Below are 26,779 nucleotides of genomic sequence, written 5' to 3'. Positions count from 1 at the left end.
TTAGCAGTATCCACAGATTACAGATTAAATAAATCAATAAAAAAAGATAAAATAAATAAAATAAAGAATAAGATCTAAGTACAACAGAATAAGATCTAAGCACAACCCAGTGTGCAAAAAGCAATGTACAAAAAAAAAAAAAAAAAACAGAAAAAAAAACAGAAAAAACCGTGTGCATAGGTGTATAAAATGTGCATAGAGGTAGGTCAATGTGCAAATTTAGAAGAAATATACAGTATACACATGATAAATAGCAGTAAGCAATATAAACACTATAAACAAGGATTATGAAAAAAAAAATAGAAATATGAACAATTTAAACAGAAGGATAGATATCTATCTAGAAACAAACTCAAAATATCAGTAAAATATGAACTGTTTCTGACATTAATGTCCTGACAAACTTTTTGAAAGAATAAAAAGCTCAGTATTTGCTTAACTGGCTCGTGCTCAGTCTGCCCAGGCAGAGATTTTGATCGAGATACAACAAACACTATACAGAATACAAATGATGGGGATTACAGTGGTGTTTTTATGGGTACCGGCGCACATTGGGGTGAAAGGGAATGAGGAGGCAGATAAGGCTGCGAAAGAAGAAGCAAAAAGCAGAAATATTGAATTGGAAATTAATATTAGTAAATCAGAAATCAAGAATATAATTAAACAAAGATTGAGGAGTAGATGGCAAAAGCAATGGGAGGAAGACAGGACAGGGCATTGGTTTTACACAATACAAAGGGAAGTGGGAGGAATGAGAGCTACAAGACGGAACAGAAGAGAGGAAACAATAATATCAAGACTTAGGTTTGGACATACTGCACTTAATAATACATTAGCAAAAATGGGAAAACACAATACAGGGGAATGTGGGAAATGTGGGCAACAAGAAACCATAGAACATGTAATGATACATTGTCAGGGGTATGAAGTAAACAGGCAAAAATGGATTAAACAGCTTAAAGACAATAAAATGCCATTTGACATCAGGACAATATTACAACAACAGTCAGGGAATAAGAGTTATGAGTTTATGCTTGAGTTTTTGAGAAGAAGTGATTTAATTAGGAGGATATAACTTTATTTACTTTATTTTATTTATTTATTTTTATTTAATTGTATGGGGAGGTAGTCATACTGATCCACACTCCAAACCAGTAGGTGGCGGTAATGCTACTATTCAATGTTTGCCAACCGCCAAGAAGAAGAAGAACTGGCTCGTGCTCAGTCTGCCCAGGCAGAGGCAGTCGATCACCGATAGATCCAGTCGGTCCAGGCGCGTGCAGTCGATCGCGGGCAGCTCGAGCCGTCAGCACGGAGCGGCGCTGCGCTGCTAGCTTAGCCGCTCGCCGGAGGAGGATCCCGGGCAGCAGAACCACGATGGAGGCGCAGCGAAGGGCAGCGGCGTAGTTTAACCTGGAAGCCGGACTGAGTGAAAAACACAAGCGCCTTGCATGCGGTAACCGAGCACCGAGCAGGACAGCACGGTCCGCAGTGAGTACCGACCCCACGCCGCCCCGGATTATGGCGCTAATCCCGCTCAAAGTTTGTGGAGCGGCCGGGCCCGTTCCGCTGCTAGCTAGCAAGCTCCAGCCCGGGCTCCCTGCTCTCCGCCTCCCTCCCTGATGTGAACACCTGACAGGGTTGGGATTGTGCTCACAGGTGGCTGCTGTGTCGGTGCTTTATTTGTGTTTCGCAGCGGAAGAAAAAAGTGTTTTTTCCGGGACTTTTGCTGCTCTGAGAGCCTCCGTTAGCTCGCTACATCAACTTGCTAGCTAGTTAGCTAGCCTGAGATGCTATGCTCATTTATGAGATGGATAAGTTTGCTGTTGAGCTCTTTGAGTCGAGATTTGAGAACAAAACTAAAAACCAGTCTGCATGTGTGTTTTAAGTGGTAATTAGTAGCAATGTAGTGTTTTTATTACCATAGATAACATGAAGCATGTGGAAATCTGACAGGCCAGTCATCTAACCTGATGAATGACAGGATGAGACAGCAGGTGATGTTCAGTATTTTTAACCTACAAAAAAGAAATGAATTCAGATTTGAAAATTGAAATCACAAATTGACACAATTATTTTATTACTTAGACATTTCAAATTTACTCAACAGCACACGCTCAAGTTTTTTTTTTCTTTCTTTTCCCAACATTTAGTTATTTGGTGTTCATTCTAATTTATTTTTACATTAGTTTTATATCATGCATGTTCAAATCTGCACACATACACACAGGTACAAAGGAACAATACTGACACGGCATGACAGAATGAAAGGAAACACCCATGCACCGTGTAAAAGCATCCACACAGAAAACAGCCACATGTATGCACACAGCCGCATCGCCTGCACCCAGCAGTCACGGGGGCGTCTGTTTACTGATGCTGTGGCGGAGGGGACAAAGCTCCCGCCATATCGTGCCCGTTCCCAGGCCAGGGTTCTGTACCCGTGCCCAGATTGGGTCGAGGGGATGCCTGGGGTTATGTGCGATGTGTCTGTCCTCTGTGTGTGGCGGGGAGGCCAAGGATTTTGGAGGCGTTGTGTGTGTGATGAGTCTGTCCTTGTTGGAGGTTAACATATTGGGAAAAAAACAAGGGGGGACAGTCGAGGAGAAGCGGCTGACTTATAATTTTGTAGAGTGCTTTGAGTTTGCAACAAGGTGCCGGGTTGTCCATCAGGAGCAGTTAGGGGGGTTCAGTTTTTTGCTCAAGGACACTTCATTGTGCTCTCCAGAGGAGCCAGGTAGTGACCCAGCAACCCTCAGATTACCAGAGGACCGCTCTACTTCCTGAGCCACGCCGCTCCTTAGAAGATGTTCAGGTGCCTTCCTTCACCTGCCAGCTGTTTAACACTTTGCTCTTTGGCGTCCTCAGGCCATGAAGCGGATTCGCACGGAGCAGATCCAGTACGCTGTGGCTCAGTACCTGAAGAGGAGGCAGTACGTGGACACCGAGGGCTCGCTGAAAGGGGCGAAACTCTCCCAGACGGCCGAGGAGATGGCTGCCAGCCTCACCGGTGAGCCAGCGAACATGATGGGGGTTGTTTCTTTTATGCTACACATTTTGTTTGTCCATGAAAGGATATGAGGTGCAGAAGTTGGTATGTGCTGAATTCTCAGACATGATTCAGGTAATGCTATTCACATCACAGTTAGAGCTGTGCAGAACCTATGTTGTCTGCCCGTTATAGTAAAGGAGTCAAATTCAGCATCAGCAGCCTGTTGCACCAGCCTGACAAGACTTCAGCAATAAGTGAGGATGTGAACTCTGCACTTAACCCTCCTGTTATCTTTGAGGTCATTTTGACCCCATTCAATGTCAAATTAACCCCAATTGATTAAAAAAAGAAAAAGTTAGGAAATTTGAAGGTATCACAAGGGTAAATATTGCATTGCAACGCAGTGACTAAAACTATGCCTATAATTGCCCCGAGGAGAGTAACCGCTCATCTCTGCTTCAAGTGTAACGTCACTACTACCCAAAACCATCGCTGCAGTGTTTTAGCATATTCCTCATGCTGCAGTTAATGTTTTGCTAAGGTCACATAACATAAGCTGTGTGATAGTGAGAGAAAAGAGGATAAACCGTTTTTGTTTATTGTGCATTAGTGTTAAATGGCTGTGGTATGTTCAGTAGAGCATATCTTAATGTTTTCATATTATCCATGATGCATTTGATCTGTCCACTCCCATCAAACATGTTGGGGAGATTTAGACGTTGCCGCTGGATTATCGAATGAAAAATTGTGCATCAAGTCAGTTGCCCAGCATTGGCTGATTTTTTTTTTAATAAATCTGTTTGGTTGCGATTATTTGTTAATCAGAGCCCTGTTTACTGCCTCCACTATCTGCTCTCCTTGGGAAATCGCAGGCTAGTTCTGTGTAAAATGGGTAACTCTTATGGATGATCAAATGGTAATGGACCTTATCTCTCTCTCTCTCTCTCTCTCTCCCTCTCTCTCTCTCTCTCTCTCTCTCTCTCTCTCTCTCTCTCTCTCTCTCTCTCTCTCTCCCGCTCCTCTGTATTTCCATCTTTCTTTCTGTTTCTCTGAGCAGTCCAGGCGGAGTCGGGCTGTGCCAACATCGTCTCTGCTGCTCCTTGCCAGTCTGACCCGCAGCAGTATGAGACACAATATTCCAGACTGCGCACCTTCCTCTCAGGTAAAACATGCGTATTAGTGTTTGCTGAAGACCCTGAGCATGTGTTCTCACAGATGAACTCAGTCCTGTGGCGCTCAATACGTAGAACATTATTAGAATTGGTGGTTTGTTTGTCCTTGGGTCCAGCCATTCTAAAAATCCCTGCACTCATGTTACTGTTGGTGGGCTTTGGATTCAGATGTCCACCCGATCACAGACATCAGGCTGTTGTTGATGCTCTATACATTGTTCATCTCATAATATTTTATGTCCTTCACTTCAGAAGCGGAGGTGCCTTGGGCCAAGGAAGTAAGCAGCATCCTCTACCCGCTCTTTGTGTACCTACACCTGGACATGGTGCGCTGTGGCCTGAAGGGGGCAGTAGATGGTTTCTACAGCCGTTTCCACGGTGCTTTCCTTCAGGACAGCGAGCAGCGTGCGACCATTGAGCAGCTTCGCCACGTTCTGACGGCGCAGGACGTCACAGCCAATCCCAAGCTGAGTGCCTTCCTGGAGCACAAGTACGTGGTTCACCTGACGGAGCCAGCCTACAGCTACCTGCTGCGCTACCTGCAGAGTGAGGACAATAGCGCCCTCTGCAGGGCTCTCAGCACCCATGTGCAGGTAGAGGTCACCGCCTCGAGGCGCACGGACTACCAACTTTATGGGGCGGCCTGCGGACCCACTGCCGCCCCAAACACAACCTCATCCTGGGTGGGAGTCGATGGGGCGGAGGGAGGGGAGGGGGTCGAGGTTCCAGCCGGGATCCCGCAGAACGAGGCGGCTCTCGAGGCTCTACAGGACTGCATCAAGAAAGTGCGTGAGGGCCCGCCATCACTTACGACCGTGTGTTTCTACGCCTTCCACCACACGGAACAGCTGCTGAACACTGCCGAAGTGTCCGCTGACAGTCGGCTGCTCGCCGCCGGGTTCGACAGCTCGACGGTGAAGCTGTGGAGCCTCAGGGCCCGGAAGCTGAAGGCCAAGCCGCATCAGGCCGATGTGTCACGGGTCCACCTGGCCTGCGACTTGCTGGAGGAGGAAGTGAGTAGACTGAAAGGACAATGAAGATTCAGATAACTTGCATGCAGTAATCAGTCAGTTGTTGTAGTCATTTATTGTGTAAAAATGCCAACCAACTGTGCAACTGTCTTACCTTTCTCTGTTGACATCATTATGAAATTAGTAATTTGGGGATTTTGGCTGCTGGTTTGGCAAAGAAACAAATTGAAGACATCACTCTGGGCTCTGATCTGATCTGCACACTAAATTACCAATTGAAAAAATAATTGATAGATAAATCAACAATAAAAATAATATTTAGGTTGATTTTTGATCCAGTTATAAAAAACAGCTGGCTGTGCAAGGTTAAAGTGCCGTATTAACATTTGCAGATGTTCAAATGTATTTTTTTCCCTTTCTGTTTCATTGCCACATCATTTCTGCTCAGCTGGATGAGGAGGACGGCTCTGGCAGTGAGATCAAGACGCTGCGTGGCCACAGCGGTCCGGTGTTTCGCACCGCCTTTCTAACGGACAGCTCGGGCCTTCTGTCCTGCTCCGAGGACACGTCCATCCGCTACTGGGATCTGGGCAGCTTCACCAACACGGCGCTGTACCAAGGTCACACCTACCCAGTGTGGGACGTGGACGTCAGCCCCTGCAGCCTCTACTTCGCCAGCAGCTCCCACGACCGCACCGCCCGCCTCTGGACGTTCTCCCGCACGTACCCGCTGCGGCTGTACGCCGGCCACCTGGCCGACGTGGACTGCGTCAAGTTCCACCCCAACTCCAACTACCTGGCCACCGGCTCCACAGATAAGACTGTGCGTCTGTGGAGCACCCAGCAGGGGGCGTCGGTCCGCCTCTTCACAGGCCACCGTGGCCCGGTTCTGTCCCTGGCTTTCTCGCCCAACGGGAAGTACCTGGCTTCCGCCGGTGAGGACCAGAGGGTGAAGCTGTGGGACTTGGCCTCGGGGACGCTGTTCAAAGACCTGCGAGGCCACACAGACAGCGTCACCAGCCTGTCCTTCAGCCCGGACAGCAGTCTGGTGGCCTCGTCGTCCATGGACAACTCGGTCAGGGTGTGGGACATCCGAAACTCCCACGGCGGGACGCCGGCGGACGGCTCGTCCAGCGAGCTCGTGGGACTGTACACTGGAAACACCAGCAACGTGCTGAACGTCCAGTTCATGGCCTGCAACCTGCTCCTGGTGACAGGAACCGCACAAGAAAAAGCAGAACAGTAGCCGACGGCCATCTTGTTTCGTGTGTTTATTTGTAAAAGAAACACGTCAGTGTGTCCTTTTTTTGTTGTTGGTTTGTTTGAAGAAATGGTCACCATGTAGGCAGATTGTCTCTCTCATGTTTTCTTCCCTGAGCCAACCACCAAGAGCTGTGAGCAGAGGTCAAAAGGTCATTTGCCAAACTGAAGTTCCATTCACTTCGTTCAGAGTTTTTATTTTCAGTAGTACTTCACATAGGAAAAGGGTTTAGTATCATCAATTCACTTTAACAGATCAAATGGAGTCTAGATAATCACGTGTAGAAAAGGCATCATTCTGACCTGGTTGGTATTTTCTAGTTGCAAGAAGTGCTGCACTCGTTCTCAGTATTGAAGCATTCATCACTTTCTCGTATTGCTGATGTCAGATTTGGCTGTAGACTGGCATGACGGGGCTGATTTAAGGGTGTAGAATATGGTATCTAGTGCCTTGGTGGTCAACTGCTGTTTACTCTTTTCTCACGCACAAGTTTTCTATGATCGATGAGAAGCGCTTCTAAATGTGACTGTGTGAAGGTGTTGTTGCTGTGGGGTAAAGCAAAATCACATACCTCCGAAAAGAATGCATGTATTGTAACTGAAACGCAGTATTGTATTAGTCAAACGGGGCGTTTAACAAGCTGAACGCATAACGACCAGGGAAACTTTCAGTCGAGCGACAAAAAAACACTCAAGTTCTGTGGTACGGTTGCATGTAGATGCTTAGCTGCGTCTTCACTTTCTTTAGATTGTGGAAATATAAATGTGATTAAGTATTTTGGAGTAAAACCAGCTGCTGGACACATCGAGTATCCAGAGCATTTGGATCTCCTTCTAACTGTGGAGTTGTAACCTCTTTTCCGCAAATCATATTTCAGTTGTCTCGACGTTCAGAGTTCCTTGTTGCCTTTAATTCTTCATTTTTGTGCATCTCCCCTCCCCTCCATTATTAAAGTGTATTGACCAAGTGACATCAGTAGGCTTCACAGCTTTCTTTAAGTTCATTTCATAGACATGTTTCAGTTTTAATATTCAGTCCTTGTGGCGTATGTCGGGTAAATTGTTAAATACAGCTTGAAAGCAGACAGGTGTTGTCCAGTACCTGCATAAAGCACATGGTTCAGGGATGAAGAGAAGAATGTCTGGTTCTGTATTGATGCCTGTGGAGTTTTGAAACTATAATTTGGGGTTTCCCAAGGTCTCAAGGGACCAAAAACCTCACCAGTGAGCGTTACATCTTGAAAGGAATCCTCCAACGTTTTGCGCAAAATCCCCTTTTTACGACTTCCTGAAGAAATAAGGTTTATATTTTCACTTTGACAGAGCTAGGCTAACGACTCCCATAGAATTCAAGTCTTTATGCTAAGCTAACACAAAATGCTACCCAGAGGAACCAAACCACCGGATGTACAGAGGTGAAAATAGTGTCAAACATCTTCTCTCAGTCTGGGGAAGTCGGGAAAAGGGGATTTTTCCCAAAACGTTGGCGTATTCTGTAAATGAGTGGTGATGAAAACCATTGTGACGCCAGGTATGTTGTTTTCCCCACAGCAGCAGCAGGGGGCGCTGTGGCTCTGACTCTGGAACAGCCTGGCTATTTTGGGTAGAAAGTGTAAATAGCCTCGTCAAGGAAATTTCTAAAGATCAATGGCTGTATTTTTTTCGCACTATTCCGCGAGTGGCATTATTTGTACAATGCTAAGAAAAAAAAGTGTAAATATATTTTTGTAATATCTTGGCTACCTTTGTTTTGTTGTTTTTCTATGTCAGGAGAGAGTTGCGTTCTGATGCACGTGTTTCTATGTGGGGCGCAAAAAAAAAGGTTTGAGAAAGGTTTCAGTTCAAATTCATGTGTTGTTTTTTTTCTTCTTCGTTTTGTTTTCTTACAGGAAAAGGTCTGATGGCTCCACCTCACATGAACTTAGTCCACCGCCGACTTGTCCTTTTTTATGTTTGTCAGCAAACTTATGTTTCCTCCTGTTGCCCAAGACAATAAAATAACAGAATTTATTTGAACCTATGCTTCAGTGGCTTGCTTCTTATTACATTAAATTTCATTATGCTTCATTTTTTAAGAATGTTGGACTTCAATTTTCTTTTTCAACAACATTAACATTTCACTGAATATAAAGCATTAATGTGTTTGTGTAAAACTGGGATTCAAAGATAGAAAATTTGAAATCAGAACTAAACCGATCATTGAACACCCATTTGGGAGTCTTCAGGTAGACTGCTCTTGCTGATTTATTTCTGAGTCATTCTTCAAAAACTTATCAGATAATACAATAATAACTAAGATAACAGAATCCAGATTGCGATCCTTGAAACAGACCTTTCTGTCTCGCCACCTGTTGTGTTAAATAACACGCAGTCAGGCCAGTAAGACACGAGAGAAGGCACCGGAAAAGCGTGAAATTCAATTTTTATGTTATTTTAATTCTGTACTTACTAAAGTATGAATGAGTTCAATGCAAATTCAGAATCTCGTTGCATGGTTTTAGTACTAGTGATGCACTTCCTCAGATTAAAAAATAATAATGATGCAGTGTTGTGTTACATATTCACTGATGTTCCTTAAATTTTGAAAATATTTTTTTAAGTGGACTCTTGAAATTTTGTTCATTCGCTCCGTGATTAGACACTTTCTGAAGACAAAAATACTTAAATCCAGGGGAGGAATTGACAAACCGAGTTCCTCAGCAGTGATTACCTCAGAAAGGTTCGGTTTAGTCTCAAGTCTGCAGCACGACAGGATCTCAGAGGGTTTCAGGCTGAGGAGATGATCTGACCGGTTTCGGGCGTCAGGTTAGTTTCAGGTGCAGCCCTGAGCGTGTCCCGGGTCAGGCCTCAGCAGAGCCAATAAACATGCACGATCGAGGACAATCCTACCAACAGCACCGCCATCGAGAACCAGAGGATGTTTGCATGCGCGAGGGCTCATAACGTACATCGTTACCAAAACCCGCTTTACTATATTTGAGCTGAGCCCTGCATCTGAAGCTTGTGCCACAGACCTAAACAGGAGCCTGCAAGGACATCTGCCATGTGCTTAACATTCATCAGCAAATCACCAATGTCCCCGGACTGGCTCCCAAAAATCTGGTCACCTTGTGTTAATGTGGCCTGTGCAGGCTGTACTAAATGGTGATGTCGCATGGTTTACGATGCTGTCTGCTACAAAACAAGATCTCTACATTTTGAAGAGGCTGACACACGCTCTTACCAAGTGCCACAAAGGGAAAACAAATTATGGTGTTTTTGAAAGGTAGTTAGTGATTTTGCTTGATCCTTGCTCGGTGCGCTACACTGCAAAAACGCAAAATCTTACCAAGATTATTTGTCTTATTTCAAGTCAAAAATGTCCTATTTCTAGTCAAAATATCTCATTACACTTAAAATAAGACACGATCACCTCAGAAGTAACTTGTTTTTCGACAATTGTCTCTTGTTTCAAGTGAAAATTCACTTGAAACAAGTGAAAATTTGCTTGTTTCATTGGCAAAATTTGCTAGTGGAAAAAGTGAAAATTCACTTGAAATAAGTGAAAATTAGCTGGAAACAAGAAACAAATTTTGCCAATGAAACTTTTCACTTGTTTCAACCAAATTTTCACTTGAAACAAGAGACAATTGTCTAAAAACAAGTTACTTCTGAGGTGATCGTGTCTTATTTTAAGTGTAATGAGATATTTTGACTAGTAATAAGACATTTTTGATTTGAAATAAGACAAATAATCTTGGTAAGATTTAGAGTTTTTGCAGTGTAACTTCAGTGCACCAAGCAAGGATTCGGATCTGAATTCCTTCGCTTTAGATCAAGTTCCTTGAATTTCTTCTGTAGTTCCTGTGACAGGAGCTCGTCAGGAATGAATTCCTCCTGCAGGCCGAGCCCAGAGGGGGCGAGGTCCACCGCCGAGGAGGACAAACCAGTTTGTGTCTGGAGGGTGTGTACCTGTCTCACCAACCCTCCCAACCTGACAGGCCTGTCGCTCTATCACACCCACACCGAGGCAGATCGAGCACACACTCTCCCTCACACACACTCGCACTCACATACGCTCTATCTCCATCACGACGCGACGCTGAGGTCTCTCTCAGAAGATGCCTCTCCAGTCGACTTTGTCCGGGGGGAAAGGGAAGGTGAAGGCCATCGACACGCAGTGGGATGGGAAGTCGTTCGAGCAGCTGAGGCAGGAGTGTCTGCAGAAGAACGCTCTGTTCGAGGACCCCGACTTCCCCGCCACCGACTCCTCGCTCTTCTTCAGCCAGAGCGTGCCCCTCCAGTTTGAATGGAAGAGGCCCGGCGTAAGTACGGCACTGCCTCCAGCACGGTGCATGTCTCATTTTCTGTTTTGTAAAGTCTTAAAGTCAGATCCAAAGCAGTGTAAACAAACAGGTGTCCAGAGTCTTGCTCCTCAACAGGAAATCAATGGCAGGGTTCAAACCTGTGACTCTTCAATTATGAGATGTCTGAGCACCTTTAACCTGGGAGGAACTGAGAAATAGTCAAAGGCTTTTTTTTTTTTACTGCACTGAAGTGTCTAAGTGTGCTATAAGACAACATGGCAATGATAAAAAAAAAAAAAGTTGCTGCAGCAAAGTAGCCATTGATAGTTGAAATAAATACTGTTGGTGATAATAATCAGCTAGTGAAGTAGAGTCAAATAAACTTGATTTGAACTTGTAGAGGCAGTCATTATTGCTTTTATTTCAATAAACACTCACCCAACCATCACTGCAAAACCAGTTCTGCAAGAAGACACTGTAAATAGAGCCGAGCTCAGGGGCAGTTTCCCCTCTCTCTGAGCTTTATTCGCTCAAATCTCTGTGTCGTCTGCAGTAAATTTGTGAGGCTTTCGCTTCGCAGGTTGTTACTGAACAGTTTCCAGCCGCTGAGCAGGTGAGCGCGGGATGAGCTCTGTGGATTTTAGTTGGCTGGGTGGCTGACAAACCTTGTGGTTGGCACTGGCTTCTGCTCAAAGTCGGTCACGCCGGTTCAGCTTTAGGCAACTGGTGGAAACTCCAGTTGGGTTTCTACAGATTCTCACAGTTACACAATAGGGTTTAATTGTTGAGGTGCAAGACAAATCCTTGAATATTCAGATTGAGCTCCAATGTCTTATTACAATCATGAAAAGTGTTATCAGAAACGTTTATTTCTAGCATCTGCAGCTCTGTCACACTGACCCCGCTGTCTGAGACCAAAAAAAAAAAAAAAAACCCACAAAGCCAGCTTGAAAGAATGGGACAACCACCATTCAAATTCATTAGGCCAATACTACACATTGCTGTCTTGGGCGTTCCTCGTGAGAGTGAATACCTCAGCTGCCTGTGTGTGTATGTGTGTGTGTGGCGTGTTTTTCTGTGTGTGTGTGGGTTCCGCTGAGTGGGATTTTAAGTCTGATTAATGTGCCTGGAATGTGAACACACCTAGCCAAGGCACCAGTGTCACTTCTCACCTCTCGTTCCTCCCGATGATGAATAATAAACCGACCTGTTCCTCTCCTCCTCTGCCGGTCGGCTGCAGGAGCTCTGCAACAACCCCAAGTTCATCGTGGGAGACGCCAACAGGACGGACATCTGCCAAGGACAGCTCGGTTAGTGCTCAAATTATCTGGGGAAAAATAGTTTTTAATCACATATATGTTTGGGTTTTTTTTTTGGCCTGAGTGGTCCAAGCAGTCCAGGGCTGGTGGACCATCTTCATCTTATTATTATTATTTTATTTTATTTTTAATTTTTAATTATTATTATTATTTTTATAAGCAGTGCCGTCCCGAGATACTTTGGGACTTTGGGCAAAAAAAAAAAAATCATTTTGGGGAACTTTGGATTTTACTCGGTATAGATCACTGTAGATCCAAAATATTCTTTACAGTGTTCTGTGTTGGACCAATGTTCTTATAATTAAAAAAAAAAAAAAATCTTGTAAGTTTGTGGTAATCATATTTTTCTTGGGTAATTTTATGACCATTTGTTGCACAATAATTTAAAATATGTAATTATGATTTTTAAAAAAAAAAAAAAAAAACATGCAAATAGTTTTCTGAATATTTTTCTAGTTTTTTAATAACTTTTTGTGGTTATTTTCACGTCATTTGTTTTGCTAATTTCTGGGTTATTTGTTGCTAATTTGCTCATCGCTTTTTTTCCCCTTTTGCTTTTGCTTTTTGTTTTGAAAGAAATCAACAGTTAATTCAGTGTATGTGTTAATTGGTAGGAAGTTTAGACGGGACATGGTGCAGGGAGGGATCATTCACAAGTGCAACCAACAGAACCTCAGTTTGGAGGAGAAATGCACTTTTATTTTGAAGGGTCAGGTGGATGAGAGGGGATGTTTAGACATTTGTGAAGGTTTCACTGGTTGAAATTTTAATTTACAGCCACTGGTGCAGGATGATGTCACTGTTTAAGACGTTCTGTCTCACAGGACATCGAGGTCATGTGAGGTCAAATGACAGGGACTTTAACTTCTCTAATATTTTGTATCATATTGGCCCCAGTCACCTCCATTAACCACAATGCACCTGTTTTGCCACTCCAGGCGACTGCTGGCTCCTGGCGGCCATCGCCTCCCTGACCCTGCACAAAGACGCCTTGGTCCGAGTTGTTCCTCACGACCAGAGCTTTGACCGCAACTACGCCGGCATCTTCCACTTCCAGGTACCCTGACACGTCTGAGTGTGCCCTCAGGTGGTGTGTCAGATCAAACCCACCGTCATCTGTGTCCCTCTCTGTTTTATTAATCTGTCTTATGTTGGAGAGAAGAAGCTGACAGGAGGCACTCCCACTCTCCTTTAAAATATGTATTGAACTCATAAACCACTCAGATTATAGAGCATAGAAGACGGAAACTGTATGAATCTGTATGCAGTTTGTGTGAGCAAATATCAGTAGATAATACAAATATCTATCTCTCAGCTGTATTCCTAGTCTTTCTGCAAGTGTATGTTACTGAGGATTGTTGAAACGCTCTGTCAAAACTAATTTAATCAATTAAGCATGCTTGTCAAAAGATTTAAGCTCACATATTTCTAATTTGCACATGTAATGACATGGAAACACACATTCAATTCCCCATACACTGACACATGGTGAACACAAGTTTTGGGGGTTAATGCTGCAATAGGCGAGTTTGCAAACTGGCAAACAGAGGTAACTGTTTGAATTTTGAGGACTTCATTACCCAGAAATCCTGTGTGTATGCTGCGATTTATTAAAGGAAACCAAAGACTGCAGCCCTACGTTGATTTCAGCTGATATGACGGGTGTATTTTTATATAAAGACCTAGTGCAGCTTTAAAAACATCCATGCTGCAATAAATAACCTAAATCTGACTTTGTGCATATTCCTCATAGAGACAGTAATACAACACTTCCGCTGTACATAAAGAATACTTTTAATGAGATGTCAGAATGCAGAGTTACCTGCAATAACCCTGGAGAAAAGAGTCATGCAATGCCTTGCTAAAAGGCTGGCAAGCTGTATTACCGGCTGCATTGCTTCTCTAGAGACACTCCCACCTGTCAGGGCCCCGACGTGACTGCAACCACAAAACACACAGAACCAAAAATCCTGATACTAATGATTCTGCAGCATTTAGCAGGACATGCATGCAAATGTCAAATACCCACCACAATATTTTTGCTCCAAAATGACACTACAGCGTCTGCACAAGCAACGGCTGTTCTTCCAAACTGATCTCCTGTACTTTAGAGGTGATGCATAACAAACTCCATGCAGTGGATGCACAGCTGTTATAAAAATGAGTTGTCCTGTTGCTTTTCTCTCCATTTGCTCCTCAGTTCTGGCAGCACAACAAATGGCTGGACGTGGTGGTGGATGACAGGCTGCCGGCGGTGAGGAACCGCCTGGTGATGCTGCACTCCGCCTCCAACAATGAGTTCTGGAGCGCCCTGCTGGAGAAAGCCTACGCCAAGTACTGACACTCGATCAGCTTATTTTTATAATTATCTTCCCTTTCTATTTGTTATTATTTTGATTTCTCTCAAGCATTTGAGCAACTGCAACTGATCTAATTTCCCCGCTTGGATCAATAAAGTATTCCTGTTTCCTGCAGCTAAATGAGCAAAATACGACGTTGTTCTTTGCAGAGTTTTGCCCTTAGTCCTTTAAAACTTTTTTAAATCTGTTAAACTGGATGTGGTGTGCTCCTCATGTCCGTCTAGGCTGCACGGCAGCTACGAGTCTCTGAAGGGCGGCAGCACCATGGAGGCCATGGAGGATTTCACTGGCGGCGTCGGGGAGATGTACGACACCAAACAAGCTCCAGACGACCTGTTCACCATCATGAAGAAGGCCCTGGACCGAGGCTCCATGATGGGATGCTCCATCGATGTGAGAACCCTTTAATTTTAATATAAATCATCATTCGTTTCACTTAATCTTAATCTGAGAAACTGCACAGGAGTGGAGACTAGTTCAAATCAGATTAGTCTACATTAGATTTGAGGAAGGCAGAGTAGATCAGATTAAAGAAGAAGGACAGTGGGGTGGAACAAAATAGAGTAGATTAGTGCAGAGAAGAGGTGATCAGATTAATGAAGGTCAAAGTAAAGTGGAGCAGAATAAAAAAGTAGAGTAGATTAGGTGTGAGCAGAGATGATCAGAGCAGATTGGGGCTGGGTGCTTCACATTAAAGAAGAGTAGAGACAATCAGGTTCCAGTAGAATTCATACAATAGAACCAAGTACAAGAAATCAGATTATTGTAAATCAGAGTGGAGTACATTAAATCAGATTAGAGTAAATCTTATTAGAGTAGAATATATCAGATTAAGGAAGAGTAAAGTATAGAATAAATAAATCCGATTAGAATACATCATTATACAGTCAAGCAGGTTGGATTAAAGAAGAGTAAAGCAAATCACAATACAGTAGATTAAACCACGTAAGAGAAGAAACGAGCAGAGTAGAGTAAATCAGATTATTGGGAATCAGATTAGAGTATCATAATTCAGATTAGAATAAATAATTACAAAGTAAAGCAGATCAGATTAAAGAGTATTAGAATAAACCACAATACAGAGGATTAGTATCAGATTAGAGTAGAATCAGCAGAATAAGGAAGAGTAAAGTAAATCATAATGGAATAAATTAGACTCGGTTAGCGTAGAGCAAAGCAGAGCACAGTGAAAGAAGAGTAAAGCAAATCACAATACAGTAGATTAGACCACATTAGAGCAAGCAAAGTAGATTAAATCAGATTGTCGGGAATCATATTAGAGTAGAATAAATCAGAAATTGTATTACAGCAGAACTGACTAAAGAAAAATGTATTACATCAGATTATCATAAAATAAAGTTGAATAACTCACATTAATGTAAATCTTATTAGAATAGTATAGAATGGAATATAATCCAGAAATCAGTCTTTAATCTGTCTTTTGGAACAGTCAAAATGTTTCTGCACATGAGAAGAATGATAACCGGCTGGACATGATAAATGCTAAAATCAGGTTTATTGTGATTCAAACTTGATTCTATTCCATTCATTCCATTTAAACCTCCTAGGATACAGGTTATAAATTAACCTGCACCCACCCATCCATCTTTTGTTTAGTTTAGTTCTTTAAACTATAAAAAATATAATTAAATCGTACGTAGTTATTATTCCCTCTCTCTTTTTGCAGTCCTTTTTTTCCCCTGTGTTTTTCCACATCCCAGATTTCTGAAATTTTGTTAAATGTGTAAGTTGAGCTGTTCGGACACAGTTTGGTGACCGTCTATTGGTCACATGGAGTGGAAACTGAGACATTTCCCGCTTGTTTGTCTCCTGCAGATCACCAGCTCCGCAGAGTCGGAGGCTCGCACGACCACCGGCCTGGTGAAGGGCCACGCCTACTCCATCACAGGCCTGCAGGAGGTGGGACTCTGCTCTGCACACACTGGAACACATAACACCCACTGCAGATACATCCATGTGTTTGTTATCTTTAACTTAATGCACCATGATTCACTTTGGATATCAAACTCAGCCGACTTCATTCAACTCAGTCTGGGAAGTTATTGGTAGTGGTGGAGTGAAGTTTCCCAGCATGCTTTAGGGCAACAGACATTTACTGAGCCTGCTCATGTTCCTTATTTAGTTCTTTTAGTTTGTGCTTGTGTTGATTATCATATGGTCTTTGTGTTATTAAGTGTAAGGACAGTTTTACATTATTTGTGCACCATGACTCGTGTTGTCTATTAATTTGGTGTAGCTCCATCCACTAGGCATTTGGCTGTATATTTTGATTAATGCTGCTTCAAAGTAAAAGACTGGATATTGATGGTGGTCAAAGCAGAGTTGTTTTTCACAATAAAACCCGGATTATGAAAATACATTGTGAATCATTGCAAACTGAACTTTTAGAAAACTATTGGAAGGATAATTTGCAGGTGTGTACTTTGTATGTGTACTGTGTGTGTGTGTGTGTGTGTGTTGTTACCCTCTGCTCTCTGTGGTCCACAGGTGACCTGCAGAGGGAGGAAGGTGAAGCTGATCCGTGTCAGAAACCCCTGGGGGCAGGTGGAGTGGAACGGCCCCTGGAGTGACAAGTACGAGCACACGGAGCAAATTCAACTCTCTGATGAATAAAATCAAGTTTTACGTGACGACCACGATGCTTTTTTTTTTTTTAACCCACTTCAGTCACGAGAGGGCAAAATCAAACAGATGCTGAAAAGAAAGAGATACCTTCAGTGAAATATCATTTGAATGTTTGCCATCCCTCTGATTTTTCACAGCTTCTTTCGTTCAGACACTTTTTTTGTCAGGGTTTTTTATTTTAAACTTGGTGGAGGTACAAAGTTGTGACGCCCGTCTTTTCGCCCATTCTCTCATTTCAAGGTCGAGGGAGTGGGATTATGTCAACAGAGCAGAGAAACAGCGCATTCTTCAGAATTCAACAGATGACGGAGAATTCTGGTAAGTGACGTTTTCTCTCCCTACAACAGCTCTAATATGCCATTGTAGTGCTCAGGTGCAGTAAATTGCACTATTTTTAAAAAAAAAAAGAGGTATGTCAGGCACCTTTGAGGTTGATTCCAAAACCGACCAAGCCACGACCATAACATGCAAAGTCACACCCACATATGTCCCAAGCCACGCCCCCTGGGAGAGGATAAGGTGGCTTTAACAGTGTCAGTGTTTGTAACACATGATCGTGCCCTTCACAGACAGACCACAGATCTTATTATTACAAAAAGCAGGAAAGATCATTACGTTTTCATTCAAGGTTTTTGTTGTAAAATGTGGCGAGTTATCACAAAATGTGGGTGTTTATTGTAAAATGAAGGGAAAAGTTATCATATTTTGGGAAGTTTTTACATAATACATTGTTACAAGCTTCCACTGGGATTTAGGTTTTTATATTTCCAGGCATGTAATGGAGGTTATGCTCCCTTAAACTAACCACTGTGTAACACTGCTGTCTTCATATCAGCCACTTAAAAACCATTAACCTGAAAAACATATCCAACTTTAATCTCATCTTTTGTCCTGGTTTATCGCACTCGATCCCACATGATGTCCTGTGAGCTGACTGCACCTGCAGGTTGCACTGACCGTGTCTGTGATTGCAGGATGGAGTTTGAGGATTTCAAAGCGAACTACGACAAGGTTGAGATCTGCAACATGACCCCCGACTCGCTGACGGACAGCACCAAGCGCCACTGGGAGGTCAACCTGTTTGAGGGCCAGTGGATCCGGGGCTCCACCGCCGGAGGCTGCAGGAACTACATTGGTGGGTTGAACCTTCACCCTGCCAACCTGCGGATGAAGGCTCTTCTGCAGCGGCACTCGCCTTACGTCTCTCTGGGTGGCACCGACTGTTAAATTAAATAACCAAATCTTTTCTCCTCAGAGATAAATCTCTGCTTTATCTGGCCGAGTAACTATTAAGTCTGTGGTGACTTAACAGTGATAATAACCTTTATTTCAAAAGCACTTTCCAAACTAAAGTGCTTCACATCAGCAGAATAAAACTGACAAAAACAGATGGTAATTATATAAAACAGCAAGATGCATAAAATAAATTTAAAAAGAATACATTAGGTAAATAAATAATACATAAAATAATAAATAAAACAGAGGTATTAAAAGTGTTTTTGTGCGGTGAGACAGTAAAAACCAGTTGCCCATTTAAATGTGTGTAAATGTGTTTTTTTAGGGAAAAATGAAGCTTAACTGCAACAAACAAAATGCAATGACAAAAAAATCTGACAAATTAAGTGACTGATTTAAAAATCCACTTATTAGGATTTCTGCTGAAACATGCGACACCTTAAAGTAGAAAGTATAATGTTAATGAGTATAAAAACACATTTGGCTTTAGTTTAAATCCGTTCTGTTCTTAATTTTCTGTTTTTTTCCAACATGAAATCAGTGCACGTTGCCGCGAAAACAATCAGGAACAGACATATTTCATAACATGTCCTCTGTGTCCGACCCGCAGACACGTTTTGGACCAACCCGCAGTTCAAGCTGAGGCTGGAGGACGCTGATGATGAAGATGATGTGTGCAGCGTGGTCATCGCCCTGATGCAGAAGAACAGACGCAAGCTGAGGAAGGAAGGCCTGGACCTGGAGACCATCGGCTTCGCTGTGTACGAGGTCAGAGACGCCGTGCACCTTTCATCCTGATGCCGTTAAGAAAACTGAACCTAAAAACTCAAACTGGCATCAGACGGGGCCTATCACAGACAAGGCCGTCGTTTCCAAACGTAACATCACAAAATCCAGCAGCGGTTGGTAATGGGTCACCAGCTCTCCGTGCTGATTGGCCAGAAGAGGCTTATGTGGCTCTCTAACCTTTTTTCAATAATGTTCCCCCTTTGAAATATTTTCTCAGCCATATATCCCCTGACTGGTGCAAAAAATCGTTTAAAAAAAGCCCCATAGAGGTACAATACAGCACCATCAGGGTCTGAAACAAGTGTCTGTTTTGCGTCTTTTTCTCTTCTTCCTCCTTGTTTTCTGCTGTATCGCTGCTACGTTCCAACCATGAATCCATTTTCCTGATTTTTGTCTGGCTTCCTGGTCGTAATGAACAAACGGCTTCACTCCACGACCATAATCTGGAGGGCAAACTAAATATAACGTGTTTTTATCAAACTTTATTGAACGTATTGACTCATTTTCTAAATTAACATTTACATAAAAATTTCACCTACCCCCTGCAATACTCCAACGTCCCCCTAGGGGCACACAGACCCCGAGTTGAGAACCACTGATCTAAGGGGATTCCATTAACCCTAAGTTCGAATGTCATGCTTTAATTGAAATCCACACAAATATGCATGATTATGTTGTTAACAGCCAGGCTTTCAAGTGTCCCATGATGGTCAAAATGGTCAATTTCAGAGGCTTTTCCAACGTGGCAATAATAACATTATTGTGTAAACCTCTAATACTTGTGTTTTGTTGCCATAGAAATGGTTCAAATTTTGAAAAAAAAAAAATTATTTTGCTCATGCCTTTCCAAAGCATGTATTCTGTATTTAACATATTTTGTCTTAAATGGGGTAAGGACAGTCACTAGCCAGGTATCACGAGCTATGCTAATTAACTCTCCCTCTCTCTCTCTCTCTCTCTCTCTCTCTCTCTCTCTCTCTCTCTCTCTCTCTGTTCAGGCTCCCGAGGACGCCGACCACGTGGGGAAGGATTTCTTCCGCTACCATCCGTCCAAGGCTCGCAGCAGGACCTACATCAACATGAGGGAGGTGTCGGAGCGCTTCACCCTGCCTCCTGGCGAATACCTGCTGGTCCCCACCACCTTCCAGCCGCACCACGAGGCCGACTTCCTCATCCGCATCTTCTCTGAGAAGAGGGCCGGAGCTCTGTGGGTGTTCAGCTTTTTATTCAGCTCAGGACCGGTCACTGTGTCGTTTTTTTAACTTTAGGTTTCAAATTAATACTCCAACATTTCAGGCAAAATTTCCTTTTTCTGATTTCCCCAGACTGAGACAAGATGTTTGATGCCATTTTCACCTCTGTACGTCCAGTGGTTTGGTTTATTTTTGCACTTTGATGGAGCCAGGCTAACGACTCCCATAGACTTCAAGTCTTTATGCTAAGCTAACGCAAAATGCTACCCACAGGAACTGAACCACTGGACGTCCAGAGCTGAAAATGGCATCAAACATCTTGTCTCAGTCTGAGGACGAGTTGGAAAAAGGGAATTTTGCCTAAAATGTTGGAGTATTCCTTTGAAGATTTTGAATATGTGCTAATCTAAAAAACAAATGCCATTGATCTAAAAGTAACAGGATCGATATCGTTCAAAAAACTGGTTGAACCGTCTGGTGTCCTTCAAAAGTTTATAGAGGAAAATAACTTAAAACTATACGGCTTCATTCCACAGAGAGATGGGCGAAACTGTGGATGCTGACCTGCCAGAGGTAAGCAGATAACCATAAATCAATCTATTGATCGATCTGCTGATTGAGCAACTGAACTGAAATACAGCCACACCATAACAGTCCTTTTGAAGTCTCTCCTTTGCTAAGATGAGATGGTAGCAAGTTGTTAAGTTTGTGATGCAAAAAAAAAAAAAAAGGCCTCCATCGCCTCGCTGTAACGCCATGTTGTTTCCGTCAGCCGCCCCCGCCCAGCCTGCCAGAGGAGGAGACGGAGGAGGAGCGAGGGCTGAGGAGGCTGTTCGAGCAGCTGGCCGGTCCGGTAAGACGTCACATCAGATCAGTCCGTCCAATCAAATTTGAAGATGATATGAATATTCCCAGTGAGAAGGTGTCGTGGTGGGTTACGTCAGCGTGTGTGAACTTTGACCTTTTCATCTCGACCCCCATCTGTCCGTCTGCAGGACCAGGCCATCTCAGCCAGGGAGCTGCAGCAGATGTTGAACGGCGTCCTCAGCAGAAGTGAGTTAATGAGGAAATCAGGGCTGGGATGACATGTGAACATGATCACACAGGAATCAAATGTGGCTCATTGAATCCACAAGAGTCTCAGCTTTCCAGTCAAAGCCAACTGATGCAGCTCCAAGACTGTTTAGGCCCCAGTCTGCACACACACACCATTTTACAACAGGCCACAAGAACACATGTGGACTGCAGGCTTTGGGGCCCAAACTGCATGGGATTAGCAGAAGGTGGGCGTGTCTGCAAAGGGGAGAGCCATGGCTGCCCAGAGAACCCATTTTCATTCAGAGACCTGGAGGTCAGAGGTCAAGGGACCCTGCTGGAAATGGCCATGCTAATCTGCCCCTCGCCAAAATTTTGCTGATATTTAGTCCCCATTCTGAGAACCTGGGATGACATGTTTGGTCCCAATGGATTCCTTATGTCGTCTAGTTTCATATGGTACCAGTGTCTTTACTTTAACTCAATTCAATAATAAAACAAACTGTTAACATGTCAAACAAAGATGTCAAAAAAATAGAAAGAATCACAATACTTACGTGAATTTTTTCCCTTCCCCTTAAAGAAATAATACCTGTTTGGTTTTGTCCCTTTTCCACTTTATTTCTGTTCTTTTTTCTGTTTCTTTAGAGATTAGATGTTTTATTAGCCCCATCTTTTAAGATGCTATGCTTAATCTAGCATTTTCATGCATCGTTACAGTTGTATAGTAATGTTTTTTCATTGATGATCTGTGTTTTTATTTTTCCGTCCACAGGAAGAGAGATCAAATTTGACGGCCTGAGTCTCGGCACCTGCCACAGCATCATCAACCTGATGGACGTATCCTGCCTCATCTGTTTAGTTCAATAAAGTAAAGGCAGGCGCTGGTGCTGAGAAGTGAAACATCACAATAATATTATGATTAGCAATGGATTATTTGATATTTATTTATTTTTCTGGACCCCCATTACTACCATGGTACACACAGAAACATAAAGGTGCTAACTGGTACCAAAAATGGTTCTTTGGAGAGATGCCATAGAAGAACCATTTTTGGTTCCACAAAGAACCTTTTGGCAAGAGGTTTTTTTAAAGAACCATGTCTATAGAAGGTTCTTAAAAGAACCCCAAAAGGTGCCTCAAAGAACCATCAAAAAATGTTTAAGAAAGTTCTTTGTGGACCCAACTGGTTCACTGAATAACCTTTTTTTAAATGGTCCTATAGTAATAAAGTGTTTGCAGAACCAGCCCCTAAATAAAGAGGTTCTTCAACTGGTGATGGTTCTTTGTAGAACCAGAGAGCCTTTTGAAGAACCATTTAAGAACCAGTATTTTTCTGAGCATCCACACAAGTACGACATTATATTACAGCACAAAACATTACATACAATATTACAATATTACCAAAAAAAATGATGTAACAACTGCTTTAAAAAACATAATAACAATGAACCAACAACAATAAACCTTTCAATAACGATAATTACAACAATGACAAAATACCCACCACAACTCTATCAGGAAAAAAAAAAAATCAATACATAATCATTATTACAGCTCAAAACAGCGTACACAGTGACAGAGAAAATGACCTTGTTAATTATCAAAGAATCCTTGACCGAGGCCCTCAGGTGGACAACACAGGAAAACTGGAGTTCCAGGAGTTCAAGATCTTCTGGGAGAAGATGAAGAAGTGGATTGTATGTTGGTTTGTGCTCTCCTCACACATGTGAAGCTCCTCTCTCGGGCTGTGTGTGGCTGCAGGTGGACTCTTAAAGCTGCTTCTCTGTCGTTGCAGATGCTCTTCCTGTCCTTCGACACCGACCGCTCGGGGAAGATGTCCTCCTACGAGCTCCGCATCGCCCTGAAGGCTGCAGGTGGGGAAGCTTTGTCTGAAAGTAAAATCAGCATGGCCCCAGATCGTCTTGTGACGCCCGCTGTTTTTGTTTTTCTGTTTTTATTCACACCATTAACATTTTAATCAGGAACGATTGCTGTAATTATCTTTTTTGTATTTGCTGGCTGTAGGGCTGGGCAACAGGTTAATATTATATCGATATCACAATATAAGACAAGATATCATCTGGGATTTTGGATATCATCATACAGCATAAGTGAGGAAGTAAAGTGCAAAGAGATATATTTCTCCATTGACTTCGACCAAATCTACACAACTATCTAAATTAACTAAATTTAATTTTTGAGTTTCTTTGGAAAACTGAATATAAAACGTGCATTATCAAACTTATTTGATTTACATTTTATCATAGCATAGGCTCATTATTTTAACAATTATGCATGATTGATAATTTTTAAATTAACTTTTTTTTGCAAATCCGACGTACCCCCGTGCAGTACTCCAACGTACCACTGGGGGGTACGCGTGCCCCCATTTGAGAACCCCCGCAGCCTCACCTGTGCTGATGTTTCCCCTCGCAGGCATGAAGCTGAACAACAAGCTGCTGCAGCTGCTGGGCCTCCGGTTCGCTGACAGCAACTACGACATCGACTTCGACGACTACCTGACCTGCATCGTGCGTCTGGAGAACATGTTCAGTACGTAGAGACGCAGGCGGCGCCACCTGCTGGACCATTTATACAGAAAGACAAAGACTTCATAACTACACACACTGATGCTTAATAATCCCAAAGTTTTCAGCCAATGAAACTCATATAATTCACTTGATTATTATTTTGGCTAAATATTCTATATATACATTTATTTGGCTTGAAAATGACCTTCCTTTTACATTTTTAAAGATTCAGATTTTAATTTATTCTTGGCTACGGTTGAAAATGTAAAACTCAGAAATCACAAATTGACAGATTACTACAGACGTTTCAAATTTACTCTTTTTTTTTTATTATACTTTTATATTATTTTTTGTTTGTTTCCTTCCCCACTTTTTCTTCCTAAAAAAAACATGCAAATATACTTCACTATAAAAACAATATAGAAATAAATGACAATTGATTACAATGAAGAAAAAGTGCATGTAATACGTGGTAATGTTAGCGCTAGTGTTTCTCCACATGAAGACTAAATTTCCCATCAGCCTCTTTGCTTCCAGAAAGCTTTAGCTCAGTTCGCACTGGAGGAACAGCGCCCTCTTCCTGTTTTGTGCCATAAAGCAACACAGCACAAGAGTTTCCTTTGTTTGCAGTAATTATTTATTTAAAAAAAAAAAAAAGATTTATTGATGTTTAATTGGACACACGGCGCCTCATTGTGACGTTGTGCCTCTCCTCTCCAGGACTTTTCCAGGCGATGGACGAAAACAAGAAGGGAAAGGTGACGATGAACATGTTTCAGGTAAACACACCTGAGCTAATCTAATCTCGGCAAATAATCCCTCCTGTTTGTTTTAATCCACCTGGAGGTGTGGCTTCGTTTCACAGGAGTTTATTTTTCTTTTCTCTGCTGCTTACAGTTCCTGATGTTGTCGATGAACGCCTGAAGAACAACTGGAAGCAAACCGGAAGCCTCAGAAGAACAAAACACCACAACACACACACACACACACACACACACACACACACACACACACACACTGTTTTTAATTGTTTAAAGCCCTCGGCATCTGTTTGTTTCTTTACTGTGTAGTGAAACTCTCGTGTGAGTTTGTGTCTGACCTGGGAGTTAAATGACAGATTTTTAAATTTGGGTGAATTTTTGAGTTTACTGTCACTGCAGCCTCTGTGCAAAAAACAACATAATAAATCTTTATTAAAGCCTCTGCCTTTAGTGTTGGGTAATGACTTCTACATCAGTTTCTTATTAAAACTGTGTATTTTACTGTTGCATATACAGTAATTACATATTTATTATGAATTTTACTGTTAGAAATATCTATCTATCTACCTATCTATCTATCTATCTATCTACAATAAATAAATAATAAACTATAATAAACAAGAAATATATATAAGCGATACACACTATGAAATACATGATGCAATTCACACAATTTACAAGAACAATCAAAGAAAATAGATGGATATATACACAGACGCTCAGCTCGGCACAGACCAGTGCACCCTTTTTTGGATATCGTCATATGGCATAAGTGAGGAAGTAAAGAGATATATTTTCTGATCTTACTGGATTGTTCTTGCTGTTCTAACATTTGCCTTTACCCACTTAGTTATTACATAACCTACATTACTGAGGCATTACTGGTGATTAAATTGACATCTCCATTGACTTGGACCAAATCTACACAACTAAATTTAGCAAGATTATACAGGACAATGACACATACATGAAAATTCTTATTCAAAATATAGTTTCTCTGGAATGTGACTATAACACGTGCATTAACAAACTTAGATTTACATTTTATTGTAGCATAGGCTCATTATTTTAAGGATTAGGCTACACATGATTGATATTTTTAAATTAACTTTTTTTTTGCAAATCCAGCATACCCCTGTGCAGTACTCCGACATACCACTGGGGGTACGCGTCCCCATTTGAGAACCCCTGCAGCCTCACCTGTGATAATGTTTTCCCCGATCTCCCGGTGGGCCCACCGGGAAGCTGTGTTTCGGGAAGTGGTGTGTCTGGAGACGGTGTGTCAGGTGTCGGCGACACACCCCCACACACAACACATAGCCTCCAGACACACCACTTCCCAACACTACCGCGACCAGTGTGGTTTGTCCAGGGGCGCTGCCAGGAATTTTGGGCCCCATGAAAAAAAAAAAATTTATTTACTCGATGATGGTTTAATATATTAGTTTTTACCTATTTTGGGGCCCCTGTTAGGCAAGGGCCCTTGGAATTGTCCTAAGTTTTCCCCCATATACGGCGCCCCTGGGTTTGTCCATCAGCTATGTAAGATGAGGCACGCCCACTTCTGGTCAGTAGGTCAAAACAGGTTCATGATATCAGCGCAATTGCCTACGCATTATCGCCCTCTTGTGGTTAGTGATAGAAATGAATTGTCCACAGACTAAAAGTCAATAATTAGACAGAATAATATTTTTATTATAGGACAGTGGTGGGCTGCATAAAAATGTACAGGCCGCATGCGGCCCCCGGGCCGTGGGTTGAGCAGCCCCAGTGTAGTGTATAGCGTGCAACTATTCTACTGTGTGCATTCTATATTGTACATTGGTTAATATTGGTATCCCCCTCTCTTGAGAAATTGAGGAAGAGAGGTGGAGTCGGATTTGCGACTTAATGGCTGCCTCCTGTTTTTATGACTGAAGCTTAATATGTTAAGAAAAAGTTCAGATTAAACATTGAAAGCCTTGAGTTTATTCACTAATTTAGTTGTTTATTTGTTTACTTTGTGGTATTTACACAGTAATCTCAGACTGTCGGTGTGTTAAAGTGACTTGTCCTTAGATCAAAACATGTTTACAGTTCGGTGTGAAATAAATGGAGCCCCGAGAACTCGATTTGCTCCTTTCGGTGCGATGAGATCTGCTCTCGACTCGTTTCGTCTTTTGGACTGTACCAACCGAGCTAAACCTACGATGCCAAATACTTTCTTTAAACACGCACATTTCTGT

At 42.5% G+C, this 26,779-nt stretch overlaps 2 protein-coding genes across 2 annotated transcripts; both read left to right on the top strand.

Moving 5' to 3' along the window:
• Positions 1 to 1,239: 1,239 nt before the first annotated feature.
• On the top strand, positions 1,240 to 8,415 carry taf5l (TAF5-like RNA polymerase II, p300/CBP-associated factor (PCAF)-associated factor). The gene is made up of 5 exons (XM_030064615.1): positions 1,240 to 1,491; positions 2,869 to 3,010; positions 4,050 to 4,154; positions 4,417 to 5,177; positions 5,584 to 8,415. Exons 2-5 carry the CDS (start codon positions 2,872 to 2,874, stop codon positions 6,379 to 6,381), a joined length of 1,803 nt encoding a protein of 600 aa, XP_029920475.1. The 5' UTR covers positions 1,240 to 1,491; positions 2,869 to 2,871; the 3' UTR covers positions 6,382 to 8,415.
• A 1,987-nt stretch (positions 8,416 to 10,402) lies between these two features.
• capn9 (calpain 9) lies at positions 10,403 to 24,991 on the top strand. The gene is made up of 20 exons (XM_030064575.1): positions 10,403 to 10,699; positions 11,922 to 11,991; positions 12,939 to 13,057; positions 14,201 to 14,334; positions 14,585 to 14,753; positions 16,197 to 16,280; positions 16,869 to 16,954; positions 17,247 to 17,324; positions 17,981 to 18,141; positions 18,853 to 19,010; positions 20,030 to 20,238; positions 20,761 to 20,797; positions 20,997 to 21,077; positions 21,220 to 21,277; positions 22,035 to 22,099; positions 22,891 to 22,959; positions 23,058 to 23,136; positions 23,699 to 23,815; positions 24,514 to 24,572; positions 24,691 to 24,991. The coding sequence occupies exons 1-20, from the start codon at positions 10,496 to 10,498 to the stop codon at positions 24,715 to 24,717; spliced, it is 2,064 nt and encodes a 687-aa protein (XP_029920435.1). The 5' UTR covers positions 10,403 to 10,495; the 3' UTR covers positions 24,718 to 24,991.
• The last annotated feature ends 1,788 nt before the right edge of the window (positions 24,992 to 26,779 follow it).

This window comes from Myripristis murdjan, chromosome 1 (assembly GCF_902150065.1).
Source record: "Myripristis murdjan chromosome 1, fMyrMur1.1, whole genome shotgun sequence".
NCBI lineage: Eukaryota > Metazoa > Chordata > Actinopteri > Holocentriformes > Holocentridae > Myripristis > Myripristis murdjan.
Note: the sequence above shows the minus strand (reverse complement) of the source record. Positions and strands in the feature narration are given on the sequence as shown.